The sequence below is a fragment of the Colius striatus genome, chromosome 14, assembly GCF_028858725.1.
Source record: "Colius striatus isolate bColStr4 chromosome 14, bColStr4.1.hap1, whole genome shotgun sequence".
NCBI lineage: Eukaryota > Metazoa > Chordata > Aves > Coliiformes > Coliidae > Colius > Colius striatus.
In genome coordinates, this window is record NC_084772.1 from 9,153,489 (window position 1) to 9,177,165 (window position 23,677).

Consider the following 23,677-nt stretch of genomic DNA (forward strand, 5'->3'; position numbering starts at 1 on the left):
ATATATTATGGAGAGAAACAATGTAATGGTAAGGACAGACAAACTTGAGAATACGTGTCAGAGGATCTTTTAAAAATTGCTGCTGCAGGAGGATTTTTATGAGCTGTTTAGACAAACATCTGTCAGCAGTAACAAAAGCATAGCTGATTCTACCTTGGAGCAGGAAAATGGATTAGATGACCTCTTAATGTGTCTGAGACCTTTTAACTCTCATTTCCTACAGTAACAAAACTTGTGCAGTCTATTCCAGTCAACTCTCTCTACTAATATTTGAACCTGTGGGCTGATTTCACCTCAGCTGAGGGAGGAGTGAGTCTTAAAGACACTGAAGTCCTTGTAACTTCCTTGAAAAGTGTAATGATAAACAGTGGAGGAAAACTGAGAAGTGGTGTTATTGAGGAAATGAGGGAAAGGTGAACTTTTTGGCCTGCCAGCTGAAGATCTCAGGGATGTGAGCTGGATGGTGGAACAGTAAGTGTATGCACACAACTGGGCAACTGCATTAGGGTAGCTGTCATTTATAGGCATGAGCTGGGATGATATAAAGGGTTAAGGCATGTGGGGAAGCTGGAGGCATTCCAGAGGTGAGTTAGCTGGAGCATGGGAGTGGCCTGGGAGGTTCCTGTGGGGAAGAGAGGAGAAAAATCCATTAGAAATTAGGTTTAATTACTTTCAGTGTATGGGGAACTAGTTTCTATTCAGTGAAAGGCACATGCTTAGTGACACTGACTGGTTAGCAATGCAATGATTTGCTGCAGGGCTGGCAGATTGTCAAACTTGCCTTTTTAGCTAGTGTGCGTGTGCAGGATTGAACCTTAACTCCAGAGTTACTTTATACAAATCCACATAGCCTATTGCAACTGAAAAGCATTCTGGTTCTGATTGCTAAAAACACTTAACTACTACTATTATAGCAGCTTTTTTCCTTGTTGTGTGTAGGAGGCTCCCTCTTTTTCAAGTTTCCACTACTGGATAGACCTCCATGTCTTTAAAACTGCATCAAATGATTAGCACTACTCTATTAAAACCAGAGGTGGAAAAAACCTTCTAATATTGGTAATACATAGCTTCAGGACTGTGTCCTTCCTATTCGGAACAAAAACAATTGTAACATATTTCCTTAGGTCTTCAAGAAGCCATCCCAGTGATGGGTTGGCTGCCATGGCTGTGTGTATCAACTCATGAAAATACTTAAGAGGGAAAGGCTCAGTAACCACTGCATAGCTATGAGGTGTTCAGGGAAAAAATGATGTGCAAGCTACACTTCCATAGCTCTCATCCTTTGACGATAAATGCTTGGTATTACCTGTACTTGGGAGAATTCTTAAATGAGGGGTTTGGTTCATATTGTACTGCATTAATACAGTGATGTCTTTTTTTGAGAAGTTGCCTTAAAACTAATCCCCAAAATCTCTGAATAACTGAACTTTGCAGAGTCTACATAAGAATGTAATACAAAAAGAAGCGCTTTCTGGTCATCAAAAGGGATGAGGATTGATAAACATCTGGATAACCAATTAAACTAGCAGAGAAAATGCTTCATTCACTCAAAAATTGAAATAAGATGGCAAATGTGTATTGTTACTGAAAATAAACAGTGACTCTTCTCTGGCAAACATTTAACAGCTTCAGTGGATAAATAAGGGTCCTAATCCAACAACATGAGCACATAGGTAAGCACACGAGACAGCACTGACATTACTTTCCTGTGACCTACTCTACGTGGTCGTGCTCTGGCAGGGGGGTTGGGCTAGATGACCTTCCAAGGTGCCTTTCCCGCCCTTTGAGATTCTGTGATTCCTTCACTTTCTGCTGAAAATTATATATGTATTTAGGGCATTACTGGACTGGGGCCTAACCTGAACTAAGTGAAGACTTTGAAGATGACTGGATGAGGGGTTTATTGTTAGTTCCTAACATTATTACAATGCTCCTGTGCTCGATGCTACCAGCCTCTGTAAGAAAGGCTCCATTGGAGAGCTCTTTCATTCTATCAAGTAGCACAGGTAGCCCTTCTGCCAGAGCTGGGCTGGACCCTGTGGGGCCTTGACCCCGCAGCCGCCGCTGTGCCAACACCCCCGCTGTCAGCGCAGAGGCGGTCACGCTGACCGGAACGGGGCCGCCAGCGCGACCCGCCGGGCACAGGGGCTAACGGCTGGGCCTGCGGCCGCTGCCCCGCGCCGGCTCGCGCTGGGGGCGGCGGAGAAGCCGCGTGCCGCTGGCGGAGCTCGGCGGCCGCACAGGTACGAGGCGGCCTCTCCCCGGACCCGCGGAGCGAGCCGGGAGCACGGCGGGGCCCGCAGGCGGCCGCGCGGGTTGCCCGGGGAGCAGAGCGGATCCGGGCCGCGCCGAGCTCTCTTTGTTACCCCCGCGCGGCGCCGGGAGCGGGGCAGTCCGGCCCGCGTGCCGCTGCCGGGTGCGCGTGCGCGAAGGCGCTGCCGGCCGCGCGCTGCCGCCCGCCCGCTTCGGGAGCGCGCCTGGCAGGCAGCAGAGCTCCGCTGCAGCTGGCGCGCCCCCGTGGCGGTGTCTCCTGGGCCGGCAGCGAGAAGGGAGGAGGGAGCGCGCGGTCGGTTCGGGCGGTCGGGCCGGGCACCGAGCGTCTCGGCGAGAGCGGCGCAGCCAGTCGCCCCGCGAGCCCGCACGACCGGGGGGAGCCAGGCCGCCTCAGCGGGGTCCCGCCCAGCCCAGCGCCCACAGGTGAGCGCGACGCGGAGGGAGGCCGAGCCGCCTCGGAGGAGGGAGAGGGGTTCGCCCCGGTGGGGGGCCGTCTGCCCGCCTGGCCTTTGCGCGGGGCTGCCGCCGGCGGGAGGCCCCGGCGGGGCGGCCGCACAGGAGGGTCGGGACAAGGCCCCGCCGCGGCCTAAGCTCAGCGCGTGCGGACGGTTTCCTGCTGGCGGCCGGGCCTCGCGCCGCCGCCCGCGCCGGGCGTTGAGGGAGCCAGGCGCGGCAGGGCCCTTCTCCCTGCGCGGAGGGGCCCGCGGGTCCCGAAGGGAGGATGGAGGCGGCCCCTCGGTAGCGGGCGGCTCCGAGCCTTTCCGCCGGGCTATTGTGCACCAGGCTGAGGCGGCGGCCCGGCCCGGCCCGGCCTGGCTTCTTGCAGGGAGGGCCCGGCGCGCGCAGGCCTGCGTCGCCTCGGCCGCGGGGCTGCCCCTTTGTGGGCTCGGCCTCGGCCGCGCCGCGCGGTGCGCTTTGTGCTGGCGGCACAGAGCGGGGCCCGGCGCCGGCTGCCGGCGCGGCGAAGGTCAGCTGGGCCGAAGTGGCGGCGGCAGGCGGCGGTCAGCCCCTCTGGGCCCCGGCGGCGCCTGGCTCCCCGCCTCCCGCGGGCCCAACCGCCGTGGGAAGCAGGTTGCTGGAGTACAGGGGCCACTGGGTGCTCCTCTGTGACATTTGCTGGGAAGGCTACCGACTCCCTCATCTCTGGTCTGGTGAGAGCAAAGAGTGGGGGAGGTTCTCGCGCATCCTGTGGTTTAGCCTGCAAAATTAAAGGTTGGAGACCTTCCTTCATTCTTGTTTTCTGTGATTTTAAAAGGACGGGAAACAATAGCGTTTGTAGTGTGAGGTAAAGCATCCAAAGTATTTTTACAATAGAAGAACCAAGTTTCTTTTCCGGTGGTGAACTGCTGACAATTTTATTATAAGCTGACATTTCATTTATTTTTCTAATATTCTAAGTCTTTATTTCAACTAGGCTGGGGGAATACTACCTTTTTTCTGTAATAAGCAGTTTATTCGTGTTAAATAAATAGATAAAGTGACATAATTAGTTTAACGTGGCAGATGAGTGGATATTAGGAAGCTCATAGCTAGTTTGACTAGGTCATGAAGGACATATTCCACGTGTTGAGACAGTTTCAGTTTTATGTTTATCTCCTGTCTAAACTAAGGCTAGCATGTTGCATTCTAGAGCCTTTGCTCTGAGTTTTTCAAGCTGGCCTTCAAGAAGATTTGGGGTATTGGAATGCAGGTAGACCCATACAGAGGTTGCTAGGATAAAACTTGGATCTCTGGAATAGTCATCTGTTGCAAAAGTTAACTTTGGGGAGTATGCCTAAAGAATTAAATCATTAAGTTCTGCTTTTATAATTTGTTCTACACTGTAATATTGATGTAAAAATTCAGTACTAGATATGATAACTGCATTAAGTTCAGTGGAAACTGATGCTCTTAAATAGCTTTAACACTTTCCACAGCAACGCAAAATTTTATAGGAAAGCAGAAGGATAAAAGTAGTCCATTAGTGGCTTAATTTAGGAATCTCTTGTGATCTAAGAATTCTGAAACTGATGAAGAGCCTTTTTGGTCCTAAAACTGCATGTCTTGACAAGGTATCTTGTCCATTAATCTGTCGTTTCTTTTGATAAGGTTTTAGTGCTATGATCTACTTAGCCTGTGCTACAGAAGTTAGCTCAGAAATTCAGTAGCTCCAGCTAAGAAAATGTGAACTAAAGAAAATAAGTATTTTAAATAGTACAAGTACTTTCCATACTTCGGTTTGAGTATAGTTGCTGCTGTCTGCTTACTATGAATTGAGAAAGAGATACTGCTCAGACATCAAAAACACCAGCCTCTCATGGGGAAGAGTGAACATATTCAGATAAGAAGCATAACTTTTTGGTATGAAAACTCAAAAAATAAGTAAGCTCATGTTATGAACTCAAATCTTCACATGAAACTTTCTTGGAGACTAGAAATGCAACCTCTATGAAAAACATGATGTTCTTAATTTAAAATTAGAATTATTTAGCTTTATTTTTCTACTTGTGATAGTGATTGTAGTTCTGTAGTTTTCAGCTTTAAAAATTGTACTTAGTTTTGCCAAATAGATTATCAGTGTGTCTTTTGCTTTAAAGGTTGTCTCATTTTTAGGAGCAAAGCTGAACCAGAATAGTCAAGGTGAATCAGTGGTATCTGAAATTCTGGACAGGTATAAGGAACTCAGTTCTATAGTTGTGATATGTGTACCCAGACTGTTGAAAGCCAAAGTGAAAATTCTGTTTTAGGCTCCTGACTGTAGTTACCTGAGTCCATAGTTGATACTGTGAAGTGCTAACTGCTGCAGAGATCAGGGGCAGTGAAGTAAGGATGCTGATGAGTTCTAGTTCATCTCAGCCACCACTTAGGGCCTAAAGCTTGGGATCTCTTCTCTGAAGTTTACAGTCTTTCACACTGTAGATGCTGGAGATTGTTTTTACTGGTTTTTTTTTTTTTTTCTTTTGTGTTGATTTGATCTTTGAGGGCAAATCATTAAGAAAACTGAAAACTATTTGTGATTAAAAAAAGAATAGTAAGAGACTACTAATAGACTAATAGAAGTACATGACAGGTAGAGACATTGTTATTTTAATAAAATAGTGTGTTTCATTAATACGAAAGTGTTGTAAGCAGTTTTTTTCAAAGTATATGTACTGTTCATGTCTTAAATGTACAGTTCTAGTGTATGTCTTCTGTGTATGGTATTGCCTCGTAGACTAGAAATGGAGAGCTGTGTGGAACTACTGGTATGTTACTGTGGGATGTTACAGCAGGTTTACCTGAGTTTTTGCTGTTCATGTAACAAAAACCTTCTCAAGTCATTGCCTTGAGGTTGGCAGATACCATTCTATAGTGTGTTTAACCCTTAACCATGTTAGGTAAAGAAAGGAGACGAAACCTGGTATTAATGCCACATTAATACTCTTTAAAATATATACATATACTAAGTGTGGCATAAAGTTTTAGTTGTACTCTAGATTATGTACTGTGTTTCTGTAATGGCCAGGACAACTATTTTAAATATGTATTTGTCAGAGTTAATCTATAAAGTGCTGATTATTTGTGTTATTAGAGGAATAATGAGAGATTTGGTTACTAATTCCACAGTACTTTAATCAGATAAAGTGCTAGATAATTACAGTTAACCAAATGGTGCACTTACGATTTTGACTTGTTCTCTTTGTAGAAACTGAGAAGCTGAGGTTGGCTGTGCTTTCAGTGGGATGATAAAACATTTGAGTAGTGAGTCCTTTTGCATCTAGAAATACATATTAAAAATTACTGTGGCTATATTTCTCGAGGGAAATCGATGTAATAAGAACAGCAAATTCATCTACAGACAGATGTTGTTGACCATTTCCGTTTTTGGTCTGCCTTATCTAGAAACAGGTTTGTATCTTTTCTTGTAACAATTGATGACCTTGCTGAGACATGAAGAAAACCAAGGAGAGTGTAGTGATAGCTGCTGCCACTTAAAGAATTAGTCGTCATCTCCTTTAAAGTGAAGCAGCAGTTCTTTGAACTTTGGCTTGTGTGGCATGAAGTCTTTCAAGTTAATATCTTAAAGTTCTTTCTTACAGTTCTTGCATATAGTACTAAATGGTAAAAAAAGCCCCCTGTAGTCTTTTATGAAAGACCACAGTGCCTGTTCAGTGTTTGTGTTTGGTTTTTTGAACACTGTCAAGGAGGAGCGTTTAGAATGCCACACTTTTAAGATTTTGTTTCAGACATGTTCAGATGAAATATGTCAAATGGAAACTACACAGGAAGGAAAATTGTGTGTTAAATTTTGCTAATGTGCAGATTGTGGAAAGGTTGTAGTAGGAGTGTTTTAAAACAATTTAGTGTTAAATTGGAGGAGGGAAAGCTTAAAAATAAATTTCTTTATGTAAGAATTGCTAGAGTTGGTGTCTAGCTTAGAAATGTAGGTATATTAAAAGGCTTATCTTTGTTGTGACTGTTTACTCTGTATTACAGACCTTTTCTCATGAGGGAAGGTTTTATGCCTTCTATGTTTTGCAAGGGGATGGCAACTTAAAAAGATTTTTAAGTTCTGTTTATGTATATCTTAGTATGCATTGCTGAAATGTGGTGTAGTTATGAGTTTGGAGTGGGTTTTAAAAGGCAGTTTTTCCTATAATTTTTCTGAAAGTCAGATAGCATTGTTTCTAAAATACGTTGTTAGTTGCATTAGGAAAGAAGAAATAATAGATGTAACACTACACAAACTGTAGCACACCAAAGACATGGTTCCACAGGAGCTACAGACGGTTCTGTTCAGGCTGCCAGTGATAACTTGCAGTGCTGCTGTCACCACTGTGAGTGTGAAATGGGCCAGTTTTAGTCCCCAAGTTTAGTTGAAAACTATCACCTGTGAGGAATGGGTAACTATTATCTGGTTCACTTCCCAGAGTGGCTTGCTGCATGATATTGTAAGAACCAGTGCTGCTGCAAGAGATGTCCTCCTCTGCCAATTGTGGGTGTGCTCGGGATCAGTGTCAGTGCAGGCTTGCAGCTAAGAATGGTCTTCTCCATTGCCAACTTGTTTTTGGTGTCTTCCCATTGTGCTAGTGTAAGCACTCATGTAGTTGTGTAAGACTGATATTGCTGAATATGTTACCTTAAAGAGAAAGAAAACTTGTGGGTAAAGGCAGGCAGCACAACCATTCATTTTGGTGGCAGCCTGCTTTTGTTTGTTGCAGAAATGGAGGAATTGCACTCTCACATACTGTGTGTGAATGCTGGAGCCATGGAGCCTCTATCTGGTAGATTGTTCTTTGTGCTATAGATGGATCATTTTCTTCAGTTGTTTGTAATAGTATCTGAAAGTTCTTTAGAAATATTGTAACTGAGCAGTTTTTAGATGTGCTTTTAAAATATTTAAGAACCTTTAAAACATCCAGTGTTGCTACTTTTTCTTTGCAAGATGACCATAGCTTAGAACCAAGACCTCAATCCTGTCCTGAGATCTGTGAAAATTGACTCTTATGATTTTTATTTTGGTGGGTTTTTTTTAAGCCTCACTGCATGTCATTCTTTTGACTAGACATAGGCCTCAGTTTTCTGTGGTTTTATGATCAGATGTTTTAATCTTCTTAACTTACCTAATGTTGTTTTGGAAATCATGTTTGAAACGTACTTTGCTATGCTTTTTTATATTAACACATATATCACTCTACTTGAAGAAGTACAAGATAAATTTCTCATGTTTGACTAAAGCTAGTTTTTAAATTCATGTGAGCATGTTCACCTTTCTATATATATGAGCTTTAAATCTTGTTCCTTTCCTTGTGTGCATGTGCAGTTATTTTCTTGTAAAAGCTGTGAAAATGCTCTACTTGACTAACATTTTGATTCCTGAGTGATTGTTTACTTTGATAGGTATATGCATATATATGTTACATATATATAAAATCATTAGAGTCACAAAATTGCTTTCACAGAATTTTTTTCCCACTTTTTGTGCATGAAGATGTGAATGTAGTTTAAATTTGTGTGGTGTTCATCTGTACCTGACCAATATCTGTGTGATTACGCAAGTAGGTTAAGGATGTAATTTGAGGACTGGTTGCACAGGTGTGACTGGGGAATATTTTGGCTGGCAGATGTTGATGATGTACTATAAAATCTTAGTCTGGCTCAGTGCTAGGTCAAGTATAATCATTAGAAGGGAAATTCTACTAAAAAGTGTGCATTCCATAACAGAAGTTGAAAGAGACATCCTTTTATAAGAGCACCTATAAAGCAGAGATTTTAAGGGCATTTATATGCATATTAAAAGCAGCTTCTGTCCTAAACAACTTTATGTTCAAGTCAGGTGTTCTATTTAAGGAATTGTTGTTCCTCTTACAGTCATTCTTCCATGGATGTACAGGTGCTCAGCCACTAAAGGAGTTGAGTGTGGGGAATAAGATGATGTAATGAAGGATATTCCTTACTGTGTGTATGAGGAAATAACTTAGTGTTACCTGTGAAGCTTGAAATTTTTTTATTTCCTAATTTTTGAACATTGATCTTCCAACCTGATGTATTTTTTTAATGCACCTGCAAAACAAAAAGGCTAAGAAGTACTGCCACTTACAGTTACAGTCTAGATAGTGAGCCATTGCTAAGATTTGGTGTTTGAGATTTTTCAGCACTGCAACATTAGACTCAAGTTTTGATTTGACTACATAACAGAAGAGAGGACAATATTTTGTGGAGAAGGACACAGAGGTGTTGAATTTAGGAAGTGCTGATAAAGAGGGCATGAAGTAGCAGAGAGATACATATACTCCAGTCATTTCCAAATGATTTATCTTGTGGTTTATTTTCTGATGCAGACTCTCCTGACTTAGCTTTGTATACCACGAAACATTTCCCAAGTAGCACAAACAAGTGAAATAGTGAGTGCGTTTTACTTAGCGTTTGAGATATACCTGATCGGAATTTACTGTCAGTGAAAAACATACAATTCTCTTTCCTGAAATCTCTTTTTCTAATGAATTTGCTTCAAAAGCTGCATAGTTGGATCTTTATAAAGCAAGCTGAAGGGTTTTTTTTAATATAAGGATCCCTCTAAAGAAAAGTTACTGTATTTGCTCTCTGTAAAATGTTAGTATGGAGTTCATGCGACAGAAGGAGGACTTAAGATTACATACAGCAGAATTAGTGAGAAGGGTGTTGCCAGTGTCTCCCTAATTTGTCTCTTTGATGCACAAAATATTGGAATGAATAGAGGGCAGTTATCCATATGTGAGCAGGAGTTGGAAAGTAAACAGTGATTGAAGTTTAAGTACTGCTGACTGTAAAAACAGAGTTGTTAAATAATTTAACGTAGTGTCCTTTAGTGTATAAGGATATTTAGTGATTACTAACTTGAAGTAAAGTGAATAGGATCTACAGAGTTAATTTAGTATCCTTATCAAGTTAATTTATTCCTTTTTGCATAATGTCTGAGTGTTGCAGCTACTTAGGATATTTTAAAACCTGTAAAAGAGAAGTACTTGCCCGTGGTGACTCAGAAACTTGTGACAGAGCAGGAACTAAACTCAGGTCTCCCATGCCACAGGCTACTGCTCTAGTACCACTAATCTCTTTTTTTTTTAAGATTTCAAGGAATGCTCAATCTTTTCATGTAACATGGTGGTCTGTGTAGTCAGCAGTTCAGCCCATTTCTGTTTGCTATGCCTGATAGGTTAATAATACTTGCTAGTAGAGCACTCTTATTTGTAAGATAAAGCCCCATTCTAAAAGTGATGCTTTCATGAAAAGCAGTAGAGCTACTGCTCTATGCTGCAGTGTGACCATGGTAATGCTGTAATAATTATTAAAAAAAAAAAAAATTGTAATGGTGGCAGCTGAACCCTTGTGCAACAATATTGCAGAAATAATTGATTCAGAACTGATGAGCGGCAAAAACTTAAGTCACTTAAGTAGATTCTGTTGGTTTCTGTGGAGGCACATGTACTTGAAAGAGTGGATGCTAGAAACACAAGATGTAGAAGATGGGGGTTTTAAGAAATTAACTACTGAAATGTTTGGAACCATCAGAAATTGTGTTAATGCCACCGTGTTTTTGCATTTCTTTTTCAGAGGTTTTATATTTATTACAATATAAAGAATGCCAGTGTTTTTTTGTTTGCTACCCATGTCTCAACTTAGATCTCCATAGTTTTTCTTTTGAATTAGGTATCCATAGTAGGAAAACCTTACAAAATGTAGAAATGTCCATTTTAAAAATACAGATGTGATCCTTTACATTTAAAATGTTGTGCATTTTGTACTCCCTATGTGTGTGTTAAAATGAAGACATTATCTGACATTCTTCTAAATGTTCTTGCTTGTGAAAATTTAATATCTATATTTAAAAAAAAAAACAAAACCCCAAACAACTTGTGAAAATTCTCCCCTCAAAATGACTAGACAGTTTGTGTAGGTTAGTACTGAAAGGTTTGAAAAATTAGTAATTTCTGATGAGTTAAATAGGCTTCCAATGCCACTGCTCTGTAATGCTGGATGTACTTACATGTAGATGTTTGTGTTACTTAAGTTTTATCCCATGTTTGACATACCTTGGGGCACCAAGATCTGTACTCTGGAATCAGTGTCTCAGTTCTCCAAGCCCTCTCCTACACGTTTGCCCTTTACAGGTCAGGTTGCCATTCTTTACAGGGCTTCACTGCCACCAGGATTGTGCACAGGAATACAGAACAAGTTAAGGGTTGCAAAAATAAATTACTATTTAAGATGCAAATATGTATGAGCCTAAGCAGTGCACAAGATGGAGAGATCATTATAAAAATAATCAACATATTCTGACTCCTCCTACATACAGAGTGGCTTTCTGTGTCATGATCAGTCTCTTTTATAGGCCAGGTCTGCCTTAATCAGGGCTGGTTCTTTTGATGGTCTGCTCCCTAGTATTATTTAGTTATGTGGGAAAAATATTGAGCTTAAAATAGGTCTTGATTAGAATTGGAATAGTTATTGCAGAAAGACTTTGTATGTGAAGATGCATCAAAGTACAGGTACTTCTTTTAGTTTAGCCTTCTTGAAGGAAGGTAGGCACTTCCATGCCACACCCTCCTGCTTGTGCTGTGGCAGACACAGGGATGGTGATGCAATGTTGTGTGGCAATTACAGTATACAGTGAAGAATGTAGTTTTTGGAAAATCAGACTGAGGAAAGAAACACAGCCCCCAGTTTGTCACTCTCGGTAGGATTTGCTGTTACCATTTACAAAGGGGTGGGGTTTTTTCCTTGGGTAGGGTGGGTTTTTTGTTATCGCTTTTTGCCTTCTTTTCTGATAGAGTGTAGTTATATACAGAACTCATCTGTGATACCTTGTAGAACAGAATTTAGTGCCTCTTGCTTTAGTTACTTCTGAATGGTGGTATATGTTACAGCATGAAAAATTACTTCTTTTTTTTCTGGTGCTGTTGGTAATTTGCTTTGTAGCTAATCTACCTATATGCCTGCCTTTTTATTGCAATACACTGTGTCTGGAACTTTTAAAGAGGTAACTGTCTACTGGTGTTTATAGAAATCATTGGACTGAGTTATCGTTGGAAGATGATGCTGATTCAGCTCAGTTCAATGTGCTGTGTGCACAATGAAAGGAAATTAAATGTTACTAGAAAATAAAATAAAGACTCTTTTCCCTGATATTGTTTGCATAGAATTGTCTGGTTTTGTGTGAAGTTTTGCTTTGTTTTGTTAGATGCAGTAGTTTTTGCCATCTTTATTTGGAAACCTACTGTACTTCTGCTTTATCTCAGTTAGCTTTACTGTGCTCTAAGTGCAGAAAGGCACATTCGGTTTGGTATCTGAGAAGGCTAGTGTGGGACAGCTGCTGGTTTGAGTTCCTGCCGTAGTTGATCGTGCCATAGGTTCCATGTGTGGGCATGCCTAGAGAGGTTCAAGTGTCACTATGTCAACGAAGGCTCTGGCCACTGTCTGACTACCAATATTGGCATTGAAGATATAGAGCTAATGCGCAGAGAAAGGAGAAGGCTTTTGTTACTTCAGGTACAGTGCATGAGTTTGCGGTGTACAGCTGTGAGCACCTTTACACCTGTAGTATCTTTACACCTGTAGTAGATGGTATTTGCCAGTATCAGCGAGATAAATTATTTGCTTGTTTTTAAAAGCAACAATAAAATCCAATCTGGAAGTTGTCCACAGTCTCTTTAGTAGACGTGTGTGGTTTTGGTTTCTGTTTAAAGAATGACTTTTTTCTCTGTATTTTTGTGTAACTATATATAATGGAAAAGGTTGTTTCAGTAGCTAGCTTGTGGATGAAGTTTATTACAATAGATTACCAAATACCAATATTATTGCTTTATCCCATTCATTTAATGTATTGCTGCATTTGATTGTTTTTAGTACAGTTTGAACTATCAGGAATTTCCTTTATAGTTCCCCTGACTTTTGCTTTCTATCTGCTTCCTCTTCTTCCAAGATCAAAAGATGAGGGAGATTTGTTTGAATTTATGAAGAAACCTGCATTCTTATTTAATGCTATGTATAATTCTAAGACATATGAAGGCTGGGATGTTCTCTGAATATATAGTAGAGAGTGAGTGGTCCAAACTCACGATTTTGCTATTGATCATACATTTTTAGTTTTGATTCTGGAACGAAATTTGGGGTTTTATCAGTCATTTTTTTCTCTGAATTTTGCTCCTCGGTTTGTCTTTCTTTGCAAGACTGGAATATCACAGCAGCATAGTATCTGATATTCCATGCTAACTCAGATCTTGAATCTGTAGAACGTGGAAAATTTTGCTTGGCTAGAGTATGGGTTATTAATTTTTAAAAATTTATGACGTTCTTTGTTACACTTAAAAATGAATGTTATAGTAGTTGCTTGCTAATATAATATTTAAGTAGTTGTTCTGTATCTTCTGTAGGATACCGTTCCTTCTTAATTTTACAATATGAAATTGTTGGAAATAAAGTCTTTGATAGTGAGAAAAAAACACCTGCTGGGTGGTAATATTCTGGCATAGATAGTCAGGGGAAATAGTTAATGATAGTGATGAAAGAGAAGTCAAGCAGCTCTAACCAAGGTTCAAGGTTTTGGATTGGATTAGAAACAGGTCACTATAATTTGATGGGCGTAGTAATACTGCTTATGTTTATGTAGTGCTGTTTATATCTGTATCTGCCACATGGTATGCCTTGAATTTGGAGAAGACCTGGATTGCCTGCTAGCACTCAATTGGCAGTCATGTTATCTACAAGGAAACATGTATGATAAGATCAGAAACATAGTGTGTAAGGTCTGATGGTTCACTGCGAAGTAGCCATGAAGAGAATGACTTGATTCCATGATTATGTAAACCTATTGGATTTCAGCAAGCGTCTTGAAGCACAAGAAAAAAACATACCTGCAATTTCAGGCAGGCTGGGTCACCACAAGGTAGTGGAAATTATTGTAATTTTGTGTGGAAAGGAGATGAACTGGACAGATGACATTTTGGAAAAGAAAGTAATCATGAGACTGGCCTCAGTCCTGTACATTTTTTTTGGTCTTGTTTTATAATATTTTCTTACATTGGATTACTCTGGGTTTCGATTGTTATGCAGGAAGAGACAAGCCCTGAGGTGTCTAAATTAACGAGTGGCACATAACTAAGGATGGTGAAGAAAGCAGTGTCTGGAAGGAGTGAAAAAAATCATTAATCAAAAACAGTTTAGAGAGACTAAATTGTGCTGTATAGTTGATTAATAATTTATGCAATGAACTGTGTTCTAAAATTTTTGAAGTAGGCCAGTAGGTATAGAGGCTGTGTACAAGCAGAGGTGTGTGTTTTTGTGTCCAGTCTTGTCAGATTTGCAGGAATAGACATGCATTGGGTATTAACCAAGCCTGGCCTTTGTGATCCAAGATCTCCTACAAACTGTGAGAGAGAAATTGATGGAATTCAAGGTGGTTAAACCTTGGTCTCTAAAATGTCTTGTAAAACTTAAATAGAAATTTAAAATATTTTTTAAAAGTTGACAAGCTATTCTCTGAGACATTTGTGAATAATACACTTAATGTTTGGTTGCTGGAGTGTGAGTTTGGTGGTGGGGAGGGCAGTACAGAATATTTTCACTAGAGCCTGCTAAAACCTTTTCCCTTTTGTTTTGCTGTACATTGATGACTAGGAGTGCAAAAGGGGACAGACAAAAGGTAGATTTCATGGAAAGTTGTCAGAAATAGCAAGTATGTGTAGTTGAATGTCCTCGGCAGTTTAAGACTTTCCATGATTGAACAGCTATGCTACCAAAATATGACACCTTAAGTTTTTATTATAAAATTGACCTAATGCTACTTAAAAATTGCGAGGAAGTTCCCTACTTAAAATATACTGGTGGCCCTTTGTAACTGGAGCAAAGTGTGTTTTTTTTTTTAAATTACCTTCATTCACAAGGTAATAGTCACTTGGGACTTCTGTATTAGAAACACTTGCAGTTTCTTGTGCATGATATTAAGTATTCTCTGTGTGTTTGTTTATGTGTACACACACACAGAGCCTGCTTGTTTTCAAATACACACCCATTTCTTGTTTCTGTTACAGTTGTGAAACTTCCTTCTGCCACCAAAGAAACGTTGGTGACTCTTTCATTTTCAAATTGTTGTTTATAAGTTTATAATATTTTAAAATAATAGAATATTTTTACATAAGTTCTCAGTAATGAATTATACACATATCTGATGACATCAGCTAATCTTTATCTTCCTTTAAGTTCTGATTTACACCTGTCTAATGGGTGTTTTCAACAGTTCATTTAGCTTTTGGGTTCTGATAGTCTTTGGCTTATATTGCATCTTGAAATAAGTCACCTCTTGGCATTTCACAACTCTGAACACTGTCATAAAACATTTCCAGTGCTCTGTAACAGGGTATTGCTTTTTAAAAAGTCACATTTTCAAAAGTGATCGTACAGTTGAAAAAGCTTAAAGATTTTGTATTACTTTGTTGATGGCTGTAAGGCACGAAGAATGCATTTTGAGTGGAAGTCACTGAATTCAATTAGTTCCAAAGTGTGATTGAAAAAAGGTTTTATTGCATCACATTATAGGTGCTTGTGATGAGGCATTTTTTCGTATCCTTGCATCACTCTTCAGCATTGTATGAGATTTTTTTTAACCCATTCTAGCCATTAAGATGACTAGACAAGTTCTGTAGTTTGAGTTGTGGGTTGGTTTTTTTTCCTCAAAGTAATGTACTGAAAAGCAAATAAAAAAGTTAACCCCAAATCTATTTGAAATGAGTGAGGATTTTGGAGAGGGGAATGGCGTTAACTGGAATTTGTCAAAGGTGCCCCATATTCCAGTGAAAAGCAGGAAATGTGGTTTCTACAGTCATGTCTGAAGGGAACATCTTTGAAAGCTGAGAAGCTGAAAGGGTCTCCATCTGTTCCCAAATGCTGCTGTTAATTCTTTAGCATGTGGGGTACAACGTCTGTTTGAAGGTCTCTTGAAACTGCTTTCCTTATGTCTGCACCTCAGCCGAGCTTTGTGAATAGTGAACTGATTTCAACTTGTCATGCTCAGTGTAGGTTTTTTTTACCCAGCTGGGGTTTGAAAGGCATTCTGTCTGCGGACATTGTCTGTTACATCACAGTGTAGCAAAGAGCATGCTGCATTAGGTAAGTGGCAAAGGGCTGTGGCTTTGTTCTGGGGACAGCTGCTGTGCTGCAGGAGAGAGCCCAGGGCATGTTTCAGACACTTCAGAACATGCTCTTAGTTTCTCAAAAGCTCCTTTTTTTTTTTTTTTTTGGTCATGTTTTTTTGTCAACTTTTCTGTTTTGCCTGGAAACTTTTTTTGATTGTTATCCGGTGGGGATGTTGTATATTGCACGTTAGGAGTGAAGCTGAAGCGTACCTTGTATTGAGTTAGTAGTTGGTGTTAATAGTTATGGGGCATTATTTGCAAGGGTTGTAGTGCTGATACAAGCTTCCACAGGACTTGAAGCTTGCACTTGAGTAGGACATGAATTTCAAATATTAGTAAAAACACGTTTAAAAGAGAATTTTCTTTACTCATATACTACAAGCTTACTTTTTCTGCAACTGAAACCCGGTTTATTATAGTGTGTTCTTCTGTTGCCTCCACTGAATCACCGAATTCCATCATCTCATCATCATTGTACCTGTACTCTGCAATGGCTAAGCTTTTCTGAGCTCAGCATGTGCACTTGGCAAGCACGTTGACATGGTCTCCAACTCCTTAATCCTTAAACTGTTCTAATTTTTTTTATAGTCCATGTGGATGTTCAAATATGCCGTATTGTTCCAAATCTGTCAGTCTTATCCTTGAGATAATTATGCTTTTGCTTCACTGAATAATCTTTATACAACTGGAGAGAATTCTTGTTGAGCAGCTACTTCTTAGATCCTCAGTGGAAAATGCTAATCTGGGCAGTATCTTCGGAACAGCAGGGACAGGAAGTGTGAAATTCATGCATTAGAAGAGTTGTGAATGGAATCTATAAAAAACAAATATTTAAGGAAGATGATTCGATCCGTCAATCTCTTTAAGTGTCTGAAGAACTACTTATGTCACTGTGCTACACGTACATTCGTTCCACATGACTTCGGGGTGTCATGGGGGGGGGGGGGGCGTGGGTACAGACATGACAGCTTCCGTGCGGCCTGCGAGAGATGGATGCCGTGCGGTGTCTCAGGGCCGGAACGCGCTCGCTCGTCGGGCGGCTGCTCCGGGGGAGAGGCGCCGGCGGGCGGAAAGGATCCGCGCCCCCCGGTTAGGGGGCCGGGCGGGGCCCGGCTGTGCGGGTGGGTGGCGGGGCCGGGCCGGGCCCTCCTCTCAGGGCGAGGCCTCCCCTGCGCGCCCCCGCGGGCCCGGGGCGGTGGCGGGCGGGGCCCCGCCCGGGGCAGCCAATGACTCTGCGGCCTGCGTGGGGCCGGGCCGCGCTGCCTCAGCCGTTGGCCGACAGCCGGGCGCGGGGCAGCGCCGCCGGGGAGGGGAAGTTTGCGGAACCATTTTGGGGTGCCGGGCCGGAGCGTGGATGCAGCCGGTGGATGCGGAGTGTGCGCGGCCGTAAATGGGGGGGAGTCGGGCCCGCAGCTGTAAGCACAACGCGTGGAGCGGCGCGGGGGCAGCCCGGCCCGCGCCCCCCAGCCGCCCCCCTCCCCGGGCTGCCGGCAGGGCCGCTGCCCCCAGCGCCTCTCGTGTGCGCGGAAACGCCATGAGCTCCTTCACTCCCCATGACGGGGAGATCCGCCTGCAGCTCCTCGTGCTCGTGGAAGGGAGTCTTGTCTGCGTGCTGGCCGGGGAGTGAAACCGGCAAGGGCAAAGGTAACTCGAGTTACGCGCTTCACGTTTAGCTGTGTTGTAGGAGCTGAGAAGCGACGGCCCTCGGTTTATCCATAGCGTCTGTATTTTCCCCCTAACTGTGTTGAGAATGGTTTCAGCAACAGGCCGATGCGTTTTGATGTCATCACGGACAGAGTTCTTCATCGAGAACTAGGAAGTATTAAAATACATTTTTCTCTTTCTGTTGGTTAAACTTTTTCAAGTTTGTACAATCCTTTCACTCTTCTGTGGTGCAGGAACTAGGGCTTTTGAAAATGACACCTCGTGCACCTTATTTGTCACTGTTGCTTAGAGACTTAATCCCAGTGTGTGCAAACAAAGATAACGTAATAACCAATGTTGCATATAGGAGTTGTTACCCATAGTAAAGTTTTTGTAACTAAAGATATCTTTAAACTTTATTTCCAATTCTGTAGTTGTTTTTATTTGGTTTGTAATTGTGGTTTTGCTAGTTTGTTGAGTTGAATCTTTACACTTGTGATTAACTTGTAGTTTTTAAGATAGCTATAAAACATGAACTCCCATCACAGCATGTTATTCATCTTCATCTTAGCAAGAGTGATGAAAATGTAGGCAGGTTTGGGCTTGGTAAATTACAGTTTACACCTTTATCCAGTTTCTTCTCTGCGTGCTTGTCTCAGTGGTCTGGTTGACAGATTACTGCTCATTTTCATTCCCTGCTCATTTAGCTGGCCCTCAGTTGTAGAAGGTGTGTGTGAGGGTGGGTCACTGGCAGAAATGCTCATAGAACAGGGCTGTACATAGGGTTCCTGTCTCTAGTACCTCTGTAGCTTAAGAAACTGAAGTGGGATGCAATCTGTGCATAAGGTCTTTTGCAAATTTTGTAGGTTGCTTAATTTAACTGTTGAATGGGCTCTGAGAGGTGTAATTAAAGAAAGCAGAGCTCACCCAGCTGGTCAGACTGCCTAGGGAACTGGTCTAACACAGTGGTTTTCACCACTGTTATCTGTGGGTTACTGGCGATCCCTGGATCGGGACAGTTTGGTATATTCTTCATATTACATAAACCTAGCTGCTCTGAAATGTGTGTGTTTACAGTATTTGAAGAGAAACACTTATAATTTTACGTATGAATATGCATGTGATTGCTAAGTGCTTTCCAAGTGAATAGCATGGTCAAAATTTGTTCTCCTTTGTGCAGTTATTCTCTGTATAATTTGTTCTAGAGCATAGAGCTGCCATGTGCTATCAGAAGCCTCCCACCCACAGGGGCTGGGGATAAACAGCAGCAGTGCTCAATTGTCACAGGGACCTTATCATGTGAATCCCCTTGTAACAAGCTCATGTGGCCATCACTTCCCCAGAGCATACATTTGATTTGTCACAGATACCTTAAACTTTCCATCTAAGCTGGCACTCCTTACAGTAGGAACATAAGGCCAAAAGGTACAAACATTCGTGTCATACAAGACCCTGCATTGAAAGCCACTGTCTATTGTGGGACTTCTTTTTCCAAAGATGGAAACTGGCTATTTCTAGTCCAACAAGGCTCAGATGAAGGAAGAGACTTTGGCGAGCACATGAGACTCATAAAAACAGTGACTGAAAACCAAACCATAGGCATTTGTGTTCTTCTTGCTCTGGACTGGGGAGAAGTGCTTCTCCAGAAGAATTTGAAACTGCCTGTTTGTGATTACTTTTTGAGGGCCAAAGGATAAGTTATTCTGTATGTTGGAATCACTCAGCTCCTTCACTTTGTGCCCTAACAGTGCATGTCTGTATGTCTGGCAGAAGTGTGCACAGTGTGGTGTTCTCAGGTGTCTAGTCTGGGTTAATTTGTGGATGAAGTGATGCTAAATACATGAAGCTTGCCTGTTGCCTAACACTCTCATGTCAAATAGCATGGGGGTTAAAGATAAGGCTTATTTTGAGAGCTTTATGTACATGTGACAGATGGAGGGTTGATGTACTTGCAGAGAAGTACTGAAGGGGGTTGAGAATTTCACTGTGTATTGGAATCCAGTCATAGGGTAGCATTGTGCTTCACTTCCTTTAGCCAATGAAGGTAAGGTTTATTTTTCCAAACTTAAGCATTTATTTCAACTGGTAGTACCAGTAATTCCTTTTGGGGGGAGGGGTGAGGAGGCACAGGAAAAAGAATAGCATCTGTCACATGTTAAGAAATACAGTACTTCTGCCACAGTTGTTGAATGCTTTGCAAGTTGCTTGGGCAGACAGCTCTTAACTCTTGTCTGGGGACATGGGAGAGAACAGAATTCAGTGTAAAGTCTGCTGAATGTAAAGCTTCATCAGCAGTGCCTTTGCAAGTTACTGGAAGTGCTTGGGTGTATAGATGTTAAAATCTCAAGTGTAATCTTTTTTGAATTTCTTGTCGTGTTTGGGAAACTCAAGAAAATAATACATTTGTTTTCCTTTCCTGGTATCTTGACAAATGGTTTGGTGCAGGAAGCTGAAGCAATAGATGTGCTCTTTGCTACTGTTTTTCACATTTAAAAAAGCAAACCAAAGCTGGTAAACACAGTTATTGAGACAATAGTATCTGGGAGATCACCTGTCACTAATAGTAATTGGTTTGTCATCTCACTAAACATAACTTACAATTCAGCCATAGGATTGTTTCGGAGTGCTGGTGGTTGTTACACACAAGTGGTCTGAGTGGAGTGTTTCATAAATACTGTAGTAAAAAAAACAACAAACCAACAAGAAACTTCTTTTGAGGATTTCAGTTCCATTTTTAGCATATCTTTACTCACCTCCCTTGTAGCTTCCAATAGGTAAATTCTGCTTCAGAAGAATTAGCAGAACTTCCTTGTTAGATCTGCACGTCACACCCCTGTGTGTTGTGTGCAGCACAACTGATATTCTGTACGGAACGTGTCCACAGTTTGCATCACCTGTTCTTTTGCTTTCGTTTGTATCTGTTTTGTTTTGAAGGACAATGAAGAAATACTGTACAACAAAACAAAAATATGTTTAGGAAAACAAAATATGTTTAGATGCTCATTCTCTTTTTCTCTCTTCTCTTCCAGCAATGAGCCGCCAGACTGCTACAGCACTACCTACAGGTACTTCAAAGTGTACGCCATCACAGAGGGTGCCTGCGCTGACTGGCACTACAGCTTCCAATAATGACTTGGCTAGTCTCTTTGAGTGTCCTGTGTGTTTTGACTATGTGCTGCCACCAATTCTTCAGTGTCAGAGTGGCCATCTTGTTTGTAGCAACTGTCGCCCCAAGCTTACCTGCTGTCCAACTTGCCGAGGCCCGCTGGGCTCCATTCGTAACCTGGCTATGGAGAAAGTTGCCAACTCCGTACTATTCCCGTGTAAATACGCCTCTTCCGGATGCGAGATAACTTTGCCACACACAGAGAAAGCAGACCACGAGGAGCTGTGTGAGTTTAGGCCTTACTCCTGTCCGTGTCCTGGCGCTTCGTGTAAATGGCAAGGTTCTCTGGATGCTGTTATGCCCCACCTGATGCATCAACACAAGTCAATCACAACACTTCAGGGAGAAGATATAGTGTTCCTTGCTACAGACATTAATCTTCCTGGTGCTGTTGACTGGGTTATGATGCAGTCTTGTTTTGGCTTTCATTTCATGTTAGTGTTGGAGAAACAGGAGAAATATGATGGTCACCAGCAGTTCTTTGCCATCGTACAGCTGATAGGAACACGCAAGCAAGCAGAAAACTTTGCTTACCGGCTCGAGTTAAATGGGCACAGGCGGCGATTGACTTGGGAAGCCACTCCTCGATCTATCCATGAGGGAATTGCAACAGCCATTATGAATAGTGACTGTCTAGTCTTTGACACCAGCATTGCACAGCTCTTTGCAGAGAATGGCAATTTAGGCATCAATGTAACTATATCCATGTGTTGAAATGGCAACCCAACCTCTTCAGGCCAGTGTTGAAAACCGTTGCATTTAATTTAGCAGAAACTAGGGTAACCATCTCTGACTGTCAGACAAATTACTTGGTAGATGGAGGGTAGAGGTATATGAAGGTAAATAAAAGGAGAGGCTGTTAAATTACAGGAAGCAGTTGCATGTAGTAACATTAATATATTTAAAATAAGTCAACAGTAAACCACTGAAAATATGTATACACCCAAAATGGGCATCTTTTGTATTAAGAATTGATTCTACAGGAAATGTTGTAAAATAATTCTAAAAACTCGTTTGTAGATTGATTGTACTGTTGAAAAGGATACTGTTTCGTGTTTTTGTTTGTGTTTTTTTCCTCCCCCCTTTGACTGACAAGCCATGTTGAGCGGTCTGGTCTCTGGCCACCGCTTCCCCTCCTCCCCCCCACCTCCCCTTTGTAAGTCACTACATAGTATTGCTGCTGTTTGTGTATATTTTTTGTGTATTTGCTAATTTTTATTAACTTCTAGTTTTTCATTAAATAAATATGACTTTCTTTTCTGTAATTCAGGTTTTTCTCTTTCTTTTGTATCTATTTGAAATTAATTACAGGTGTCTTCTTTTGATATGCATAATTGCTATGGTAAAAGTTATATTTCTGTATGTTTGGTAAATTGTCTCTTTCCAGTAGTCAGTTCATTGGTGATACTGTTCTTAATTGAGCTATTTTGTGAATGTACTGCACTCGAAAGGAGTACTTATGTTCAAAGCTGTATCAGGAAAGAAAGCTCCTTTAAAAACAGGTCTAGATGTTGTTGTACTTTGAGTTATACTCTAACAAAAATGAACACATACTAAGAATTTTCTGAATTTCAAAAGAAAAATGTCACGTTTCCGATGGAGAGATGCTTAGAACGTTGATGCATCTTTGTGTTTGTTGGTTTTGCAGTACAAAGAAGGTCTTGTCTCACAGTACCTGTAACTATAAAACCAGACCGTTTGGGTTTATTTTTAAAAAGGCAGTCAGAATGAGATGTTTTCAGTCTTTTTATATTTGTCATTAAAAGAATACTTGGCAAATTTAAAAACACCCAACTTTGGCTTTTTGCTTTAGCTCAAAGTCTGACACGTTGATACTTTTGCTCAGTTTCTTGTCTTTCATGTCTTTGGGTTGTTACTAAAGTACCTGTCTCAAACTGATTTTTGTGTATCATTTTAGTGACGTGCCACAAGTCAGAATGCAAGTCCTCTCTTATAGGTGTCATTCAACCCATAAAGGGTTCTGAGGCCTATTGGGCTCTGTGCCTAGGTGTGAAAAACGGCCCCATGGATCTATATGGGATTTGTGTTACAAAACTGACAGAAGAACAAGGTGAAAAGCTGTTTCATCTCCAGCTGTTGAAAGAAATCTTTGTCAAACCTAGGCGTGGCAGACATCTGTTTGGGGAGGTAGTCTGGCAATGAATTGTTTTTGTAACACATTAAAAGACAGCTAATTTACTGTGCACTGTAGCTGATCTGTTAAGACAACTCTTGTTCTTATTTTGCTGCGTGATGAGGTAAGTAGTTCTCCAGGTAAGGAACATAGAATACCTCAGGTTGGATTAATAAAATATCACAGAAATGGTTGGCTTCAAGTAGGAGAAGTTTCTTTTCATAAAATTTGATACTGAGGCATTTCAGAGTGTGCACAGATTTACTATAGAAGATGTCCTGGTACCTTGTGACAGTGGATAAATCCTGCAATCTAGCTTTTTCCTTATGGATGTACAACTAACTGCAGTCTTCTAAATGCAGGAATTATTCTCACCTAATTTTGTCTGTGTTTACTTCTGGTTTGTCTTCTGGCCTTTGAAGGAAACTTTGCTCAGTACTTCAAAGGTCAGTAGGGGAATACTGTGCCTCTCATTGTGCCCTGGTGCCCATGGCTGCCCTCAGAGCCACGATTCTGTTCAGAGACTGCAGCCCAGAGCCCATGGCAGCCCAAGCCTGGGGGTGGAGTGGAACAGGGCTCCATCAGCACACAAGTGGTGTGAGGCTGTCTCTGCTGCTGCCTGGGTTTGGAATGGTTTCACCTGGCTCCCCAACAGAACTGTGAGTTGTAAAACCTTGTTGCATGGAACTGCAGTGGTTGGATTTAGGCTAGAGTGGGCTGAAGGGTGAGACTACTTTTGGAGGGAACTTCAGAAATTGCCTTTGTTAATGAGCTGGAGAAGCTACCTGGTATGGTCAAGGCAGCCTGTCATATTTTACAGATGCCAAATGC

General features: G+C 41.6%; 1 protein-coding gene across 5 annotated transcripts; it reads left to right on the plus strand.

Annotated features, from left to right (window-relative positions):
- Positions 1-2,457: 2,457 nt before the first annotated feature.
- SIAH1 (siah E3 ubiquitin protein ligase 1) lies at positions 2,458-22,499 on the plus strand. Of its 5 annotated transcripts, none has more exons than XM_062007099.1 (2): positions 2,458-2,697; positions 20,576-22,499. In XM_062007099.1, exon 2 carries the CDS (start codon positions 20,578-20,580, stop codon positions 21,424-21,426), a length of 849 nt encoding a protein of 282 aa, XP_061863083.1. In that variant the 5' UTR covers positions 2,458-2,697; positions 20,576-20,577; the 3' UTR covers positions 21,427-22,499. The 5 variants fall into 5 exon arrangements, with proteins under 5 accessions (XP_061863083.1, XP_061863084.1, XP_061863085.1 ...); XM_062007100.1 differs by lacking the exon at positions 2,458-2,697 and adding an exon at positions 3,236-3,486; XM_062007101.1 differs by lacking the exon at positions 2,458-2,697 and adding an exon at positions 3,236-3,425.
- The last annotated feature ends 1,178 nt before the right edge of the window (positions 22,500-23,677 follow it).

What these genes read in the sequence shown, in the direction of transcription:
- SIAH1 (XM_062007097.1), top strand. Translation starts at nt 17,456, where the DNA reads ATGACGGGGAGATCCGCCTGCAGCTCCTCGTGCTCGTGGAAGGGAGTC. An exon ending in TGAAACCGGCAAGGGCAAAG is followed by an intron (nt 17,547 to 20,575) that starts GTAACTCGAGTT and finishes CTTCTCTTCCAG; the next exon opens with CAATGAGCCGCCAGACTGCT.